Genomic DNA, 8,977 nt, shown 5'->3' on the forward strand with positions numbered 1-8,977 from the left:
TGTGTGTGTGTGTCTGTGTGTGTGTATATATATATATATATATATATATATTTACATAAATATATATATATATATATATATATATTTACATATATATATATATGTATATATATATATTGTATATATTAGAAGGGTTTGTTGTGAACGATCGGACGAAAATCACCCACCATCACCACTATACACTGGCCAGAATAGTGTTGGAAACTGGAAAAGCCCCAGGCAGGAATGGACTAGAAATGGCAACATTCCTTTTTACTTATGAACTTACTATTTTTATAAAAATATATTTCCAAAGTTTTCCTAACACAAATTTCGTGCATTTGTAAAATAATTGTGATGATATGTCCGATACTGAGCAATATATAATGTACTGGAAGGTAAACAATAAATTTTTTTCAGGAAGGAAAAAACCAGATTTTTTTTGTAAACAATCTTTATTGAATTTTCAAGCTATTTACGAAAATAGATTTTTCACATGCAACTCAAGCCACTGACTCTGGATTCGAAGACCATGATGCCAAATGACATAAGATTCCTCTATGAAAATACTTTACTTCACCCTTGATATTCCCTTCGCTTTCTCCTTCTTCAGTAGTGATGTCCATGATGGTAGTCATCGTGGTGGGCGTAGTCATTGGGAGCTGCAGCTGCCGCAGCTGCCTGTTTGTTGTAGAGGTGGAAGAACTGGGACTTGGCAGCTGCCACTTCAGGGGTGTCTTGGACGTGGCCGTTAGCGACCACTACGGTAGAGGGCACAGAGTATAAGGGTGCTGGAAGGTATGAAGGGCCATGTACAACACGTTGAGCAGGAGCGTGAACCACATGGTGAGTAGGAGCGTGGACTACAGCATGAACAGGAGCATGGTGATAGACAGGAGCCGCACCATAGCGTCTATAGCCTCCAATGGCAGCCAACTGCCTCTGGTAGGCGTCGAAGAAGGCGTTCTTGGCAGCAGCCACTTCGTAGGTATCAGAAACTGGAATGACTTTGCCATCGACGCCCGCTGGGACAGAGGAGGCCAGGGGGCCAGTGTATTGGGGTTGGTAGGTCCCTCCGTAGGAGTAGCTGGGGAAGGAAGTGTAGGCCTGATGGGGAAGAGCTGAGCACAGCCCCATCACTGCCAAAGTAACCTGTTGGACGAATAAATACTGAGACTTAGTCATGTAAGATACATATAAATATATATATATATATATATATATATATATATTAGAGAGAGAGAGAGAGAGAGAGAGAGAGAGAGAGAGAGAATATTTTTTCGATGTGGTAAGAGACTTTATCAATGGCAGTTGACAAATTGTAACATCTTACCTTCCTTCTGCCTTCTATTCCTCAAACTCAAACAAAATGTGCATCACACATCTAAATAGACTTCTTAGGCAAAAACTGTATCTACAACCTCACTTAAGTATTGATTTGTATCTGTGATTCCGTTACGCAACTTTAGAATAAGTATTGAAAAGATTAGTATATATCAGACCAAATAATTGCAAATTCTCTTCTTAAAATAAACTGATTTATTCCAAAATGAAGCAAAAATGAGATCATCAGAAACTTCAAATGAGATTCAGTGTTTTCCTCACCAAAGTCCTCATTGTTGTAGTGGTTGAAAGGTAATCTTGAGTTACACTGTGATGTTCCAAGTCACTGGCAGTGTTTATATACACTGCGGCTCTGCCCCACCCAATTCATTTCCTGTCGTTAACACTCAGGGAACATGGTGGGGGTGGTTACTGGAGAGAGGGGCACCTCTCCTTTGGTCACTGTCAAAGCAAAATCTATTCAAAGGAGTTTCTCCTATAAAAAAAAAATCCCAAATGTGTGATTTCAAACATTGATTTTTACTTGTACAATTCAATGAACCGTTGTTATTAAAATCATAATTAATATAAGTGGTAGTAGTAGTAGTAGTAGTAGTAGTAGTAGTAGTGGTGGTGGTAGAAGTAGTAGTAGTAGTAGTAGTAGTAGTAGTAGTAGTAGTAGTAGTAGTAGTAGTCCTATTATCATTTTTATAATTATAAATATCAAAATTATGATTATTGATAACCAAAATGACATCTCAACTTCTTAATACCTCACAATAAGAACCTCGTGACTAAGGCGAGGAATAAAAAATTAAAAATTTTCCTTTCTTTTAAGGGATTCGAACCTATGCTCATTCTTGAGTGTGATGTTACCACTTACTGTTAATACTAAAAGAAAGGAATAGATGTAGAATATGATACATACTGTGTTATGTTTTTCAGATATCCGATATAATGTGCAATACTTTGGACTTCTATTTCTGCTTCTTTGTTTCCAAATTTTATAGCCATCCATCGTTTCCTGCTTATGTTCTTATGTATCTTTTCTAGATTAGGGTACTGCGTTGTTCGTTCCGTCGGCCTCCACATCAACAAAGGAAGGATAGATAATATTGTTTTAGAATCCACTATGCATTAATATGGTGATCAGTGTTTAAAACTGCAAGAGAGAGAGAGAGAGAGAGAGAGAGAGAGAGAGAGAGAGAGAGAGAGAAACAAACTAGAAGAAATATAATGACAAAAACTCAATAAAAAAAAAATAACAATCAAATAACTTTTCATTCTTAAGAATTATTTTGATAAACCATTCAACATTTTAATCTCCAGTTTCGACAATATAAACCTTTGAGTCAATAACATTTCTGTGATGGCAATAAATCTCTATAAGAAAGGTAAACAAAATATTCCTAAAAATTGAACTAGACACAAACCGTTATTATGCACGTGTCAATGAGTGGCAGACTTGGACATGAATTATTTCTGTTAATAATTACAAGGGAATATTAATATCAAATGTTAATAAGTTTTTTCTATAGATTCCACTTGTTATTTAGTTACGGGATACGATTATTATTATTATTATTATTATTATTATTATTATTATTGTGGCTGTTATTGTTGTTGTTGCTCTTATTATTTAATTTTGGATAGAAATTAATCACGATTTTCACATACAATGAAAAAACCAACACTGCTACTACAGCTGCTGATGCTGGTACTTCTAAGACTCACTGGAAATATTTTGTAGTTGTATTTTTCATAATCAAGAGAGAGAGAGAGAGAGAGAGAGAGAGAGAGAGAGAGAGAGAGAGACATGATAAGAATATATGGAAGTCCATATATCGACCAATAAATGTCCCAATATATCCAGAAAAATCAAATCTATTGGCAACAAGAGAATAAACACTTGTAAAGAAAGAGGACTCGGTGATAGTGGCAATGCTAGTGCGTCTCTGAATCTGCAAAACGTCACTCCGAGAGAAGGCCAGGAAGAAGGAGTCAATTGATTTTCTCACATTGGAAATCACCAACATCTTCCAACGTGTTCAACAATGAGGTCTCTGGTAAGAGAAAGGTTTTATTGCAATCTAGATTTGTATTCCGGCTAGAATTGGAAAATTTCAGGTGTTTTTATTATTTTGTAAAGGGAAGTTCCTTTACAGAAAGCATAATTTAGGGATAAAATAAGCAACTAAATCTAGTTTGCTTTGTATGTTGGTGCTCCTGGTTTTACGTACACATTTTTTTATTCAGATAAGCCTGTTTACCCTATAATGGAGTGGGTTGTGTTCGGAGAAAAAACATATAGACCTTACAGATAAATTGAAACTTTAACTGCCTAGTTGTGGATGATTTCCTTTATCTAGCACATTAAAATCCCAAAAAGCAACTGCACAAGGCAACTATAGCACTTACTCTCAAGCTTTCTTAAGAATAAAGTTCGTTCTTCCTTCCTAATACATTTTTCAAGACATCTACCATAGCCTTTCTTGATCTTACTCTTATACAACACAGAATGATCATGAATTATATACATCATAACAATCTATCATCGTTCATTCTTTTAGCAACAATAAATCATATCAACATATTCATATATGATTGGACACAAATGTTTACTTTTTCTGACAGGTTGCTTTGGCAGTGATGGAGGTGTGCTCAGCTCTTCCCCATCAGGCCTACACTTCCTTCCCTCCGACTTACCAACCCAAATACACTGGTCCCCTGGCCTCCTCTGTCCCAGCAGGCGTTGACGGCAAAGTCATTCCAGTTTCGGACACCTAAGAAGTGGCTACTGCCAAGAACGCCTTCTTCGACGCCTACCAGAGGCAGTTGGCTACCATCGTAGCCTATGGACGCTATGGTGCGGCTCCCGCCTATCACCATGCTCCTGTTCATGCTGTAGTCCATGCTTCTACTCACCATGTGGTCCACGCTCCTGCTCACCATGTTGTTCATGGCCCTTCATACCAATCGGCAGCCTCATACTTTGTGCCCTCAACCGTAGTGGTCGCCAACGGCCGCGTCCAAGACACTCCCGAAGTGGCAGCTGCCAAGTCCCTGTTCTTCCACCTCTACAACAAACAGGCAGCTGCGGGCAGCAGCAGTCCTGACGACTACGCCCACCAAGATGACTACCATCATAGACATCACTACTGAAGAAGAAGAAAGCGAAGGGAAGATCAAGTATTAACTCAAGTATTTCATAGAGGATTCATATGACATTTGCCACCATCATCTTCAATAAACAACAACAGATTGGTTTTGCAGATGCTGACTTGAAACCAAAGAAGAATCTTATATTGTCTCACATACTTGTCTTCTTTTCGACCAGAAACTATTTTCATTGTTTACTCGAGAAAAATTTATTTTGATAAATAACCTGAAAATAACGAATATTGAATATCATTCATCTTTATTTGTTTCCTCCTACTAATTTGCAAGATTATTTGATATAATATGCAATTTTATATGTTTTATATATGAATAATCAATTCCGTGGAGTTCTCATATACTATCAAACACATAAAAACGTGCGCGCACACACACGTACACACACACAGACACACAAACACATACACACAGACAGACAGACAGACAGACACACACACACACACAAACACACACACATATATATATATATATATATATATAGGCATGTGCGTGCGTAAAAAAACATAAGGAAACGTGATGTTCAGAGGTTAAAGAATCACTGAAAAAATGAAACAGAAAATATAAGATTAAATCCTGACTAGTTTCGTGTTACTCTTGAAGTAACATGAAATTAGTCAGGACTTGAGTTTATATTTTTTATTCCATTTACGTCATGGTTCTTTTGCATATACTGCATATATATATATATATATATATATGATGTATATATCACAAAACTATGTAATATACATATACAGTGTATACACACACACACACATACACACACACACACACATATATATATATATATATATATATTTATAGATTTATATACAAGTATATATATATATATATATATATTTATAGATTTATATACAAGTATATATATATATATATATATATATTTATAGATTTATATACAAGTATATATATATATATATATATATAAAGAGAAAGAAATATAATTATAACAATTTATATACAGAGTATACCTATAATAAACATATATATGTATATATATATTTATATATATGAATAAATATATATATATATATATATATTTATTTATATATATATATATATATTTATATATATATATATATATATATATATGTATGTATGTTTGTATTTAAAAACATCTATGATATAAAAAAATAAAAAATAAATTATAGCTTTTTGACGACATACTGTTTTAAAACCTCAAAAGAAATTAATTAAATTCATTTTACGAGCAATATAATAGGCAACGGAAATAGAAGAAAAAAAACAGCCCTATCTCGGAACAATGGTGCATTGCCTTATGGGTAGTTCTAACATTGCCTCCAAGGTCTTATGACTAATAGATTACGTGAGTGATTATGGTATAGAGACTAGAAATTAGCCCATTATTACACAAGGGTCATTTGTGTTACTGCATCCAATCGTCAGTAAAACACCATTTGTGCTAGAGATAAGGTAGTTATATACGGTATGACGTAACAGGAAAATATCAAAGAAATGACTGATTCAAATAAGAGGGAAATTGGAGTGTGAGGAAGAGAAAATTTTGAATCATTATCAGAGGAAGAAGAAGAATAAGATATCGAGAAGGGAAGGATAGTTTAGCAGTGATAGTGAATTATACTGTAATTGATTACCGAATAAAAAAAAATACTTACAGGAACTTTGTGTCAGAAAAATAAATTCGTTTTATGCACTCGCGAGAGGACATTATTTGAAATAGGTTAGGCACATATCTATCTTGGCAATATCGAAATAAATGTTGATATTGCTTTAGTTTTTGTATAGATGATAGATGTTTCTATATAATTCTCTGTAATTTTTTGTCTGTTTTTTTTTTTCTCAAAAAAACTTTCCCAATATCCCCACAGGCATAGTATATCAATATTGATATACGGTCCTTCCATACTGCTTGGTTGTACTGTTATTACATCCTATGGAATCAGGAAGATATCTCAACAGGGTGTATAAGATAAGATTTAAGCGCAGGGGTGATGATGTCTTTGACAGTGTGTACTTCGGAGACTTTAGGAAACTTGAAGCAGAACTTCAGCGGCTTGCAGCAAACGGAAAGAAGTCACGTGGAGAACCGAAATTTTAAAACAATTTTCAGATGACAATTAAAAAAAAAAAAAAAGTTAGAGATATGAAACATTTCTTGCATAATATTCATGTAAAATATAAAACAATAAAACAAGCTGTGCTATACCGAAATTGTTAAACCTATCAAAATGTGTAAATCTCTTTTTAGGGTCATTTGCTTCAGAAAAAAGGCAACATTTGGAAAACAAATCTCAATGAATGTCTTTGTTTTCTGAAAAATCTGATGACATATCAAAGAAATCAATTTTGTTATGATAAATCAATCTTTGACAGGCTATGCATACCAACATACTTAATTACATACATGCATATATATATACATACATACATATACAGTATATACATATATATACACACACACACACACACATATATATATATATATATATATACACACAAACATATATATATATATATATATACACATATATACACACAAACATATATATATATATATATATATATACATATATATATATATACAGACATCCTTTGATTTCAGTGTTTACGCAAAGCGATATATACAGATATGTTGTTACCTATCAGAATTTTTGTAATAGTGCTTAGAATTCAAATTTTGATATAAGTCGGAATACTCTAATTAAATGATGTATGTAAGAACCGGAATAACTCAACTATGTTTATGCAATAATTAAGTTATACTTTAGGCATAGAAACACACCTATGGAAACAGCAAAAACTTAAGAAATACGTGGCCATGATTTTGAAATGATAAAATGAAAATGTAATGGAAAAAAAGATAAAATTTCATTCATAAGGAAGCATCTTTGTATACTCAAAACATTGTAAGTCAAGAATATATATATATATATATATATATATATAGTAGGAAAGTTTGTTGTGAGTGATAAGACGAAAATCTCCCACCATCACCACTATGCACTAGCCAGAGTGGTGTTGGATACTGGCCAAACCCCAAACATGAATTGACATTTGTGAGGTGTTTATCCGGTTGTGGACTAGAAATGGCTGCATTCCTTTTTATCTATGAAGTTACTATTTTTATAAGAATATATTTCCAAAGTTATCTTAATCCAAATTTCGTGTATTGCTAATATTACTTGGATATGTTCAATAATGAGCAATATAAAATGTACAGGAAGGTAAACAAATTTTTTTTCACGTAGGAAAAAACTAGATTTCTTTGTAAATAATCTTTATTGGATTTTCCAGTTATTTACAAAAATAGATTTTTCACATGCAACTCAAGCCACTGACTCTGGATTCGAAGACCATAAATGACATAAGATTCTTCTATGAAAATACTTTACTTCACCCTTGATATTCACTTCGCTTTCTCCTTCTTCAATAGTGATGTCCATGATGGTAGTCATCATGGTGGGCGTAGTCGTCAGGAGCTGCTGCTGCTGCCACTGCCTGTTTGTTGTAGAGGTGGAAGAACTGGGACTTAGCAGCTACCACTTCAGGGGTGTCTTGGACGTGGCCGTTGGCAACCACTACGGTAGAGGGCACTGAATATGAGGCTGCCGATTGGTATGAAGGGGCATGAACAACATGGTGAGAGGGGGCGTGGATCACATGATGAGCTGGAGCGTGGACTACAGCATGAGCAGGAGCATGGGGATAGGCAGGAGTAGCACCATAGCGTCCATAACCTCCAACAGCAGCCAACTGCCTCTGGTAGGCATCGAAAAAGGCGTTCTTGGCAGCAGCCACTTCGTAGGTATCAGAAACTGGAATGACTTTGCCATCGACGCCCGCTGGGACAGAGGAGGCCAGGGGGCCAGTGTATTGGGGTTGGTAGGTCCCTCCGTAGGAGTAGCTGGGGAAGGAAGTGTAGGCCTGATGGGGAAGAGCGAGGCACAACCCCATCACTGCCAAAGCAACCTGTTGGATAAATTGATACTGAGACTCTGTTATCGAAGTATAAGACATTGTCTTGTCTATCTCGAGAACTATCTCTATACGAATATATACATATACATATTTATATATATATATATATATATATATATATATATAGATATAGATATAGATATATGATTTTTTTCAATGTGGTATGAGATTTTGTCTATGGTAGATGACAAGTTGTAAAGTTATTACACCTGACCTTGCATCGTCTGTGGACATTCCTCATACATGAACAAACATAAACAAAATATGCGTCAAACATCAATATAGAATCCTCATGCCAAAACTGTATCTAAAGCATTACTTAAGTGTTGATTTGTATCTGTGACTCCGTTACACAACTTTAGAATAAATATTGAAAAGATTAGTGTAAATCAGACCAAATAATTACAAATACTCTACTTGAAAGAAACTGATTTATTCCAAATGGAGTCACAAATGGGATCATCAGAAACTTCAAATAAGATTCCATGTCTTCCTCACCAAAGTCCTCATTGTTGTTGTGGTTGAAAGGTAATCTTGA

At 34.6% G+C, this 8,977-nt stretch overlaps 2 protein-coding genes and 1 pseudogene across 2 annotated transcripts; 1 reads left to right on the forward strand and 2 right to left on the reverse strand.

Annotated features, from left to right (window-relative positions):
- Positions 1-444: 444 nt before the first annotated feature.
- Positions 445-1,696, reverse strand: LOC137638071 (cuticle protein CP1499-like). The gene is made up of 2 exons (XM_068370165.1): positions 1,585-1,696; positions 445-1,131 (listed from the first exon to the last, which is right to left on the reverse strand). Exons 1-2 carry the CDS (start codon positions 1,594-1,596, stop codon positions 589-591), a joined length of 555 nt encoding a protein of 184 aa, XP_068226266.1. The 5' UTR covers positions 1,597-1,696; the 3' UTR covers positions 445-588.
- A 1,660-nt stretch (positions 1,697-3,356) lies between these two features.
- Positions 3,357-4,564, forward strand: LOC137638072 (cuticle protein CP1499-like; annotated as a pseudogene).
- A 3,223-nt stretch (positions 4,565-7,787) lies between these two features.
- Positions 7,788-8,977, reverse strand: LOC137638076 (cuticle protein CP1499-like). Its single transcript, XM_068370168.1, has 2 exons — positions 8,938-8,977; positions 7,788-8,430 (listed from the first exon to the last, which is right to left on the reverse strand). Exons 1-2 carry the CDS (start codon positions 8,947-8,949, stop codon positions 7,888-7,890), a joined length of 555 nt encoding a protein of 184 aa, XP_068226269.1. The 5' UTR covers positions 8,950-8,977; the 3' UTR covers positions 7,788-7,887.

The sequence above is a fragment of the Palaemon carinicauda genome, chromosome 3 (genome assembly GCF_036898095.1).
Source record: "Palaemon carinicauda isolate YSFRI2023 chromosome 3, ASM3689809v2, whole genome shotgun sequence".
In the NCBI taxonomy this organism is placed as follows: domain Eukaryota; kingdom Metazoa; phylum Arthropoda; class Malacostraca; order Decapoda; family Palaemonidae; genus Palaemon; species Palaemon carinicauda.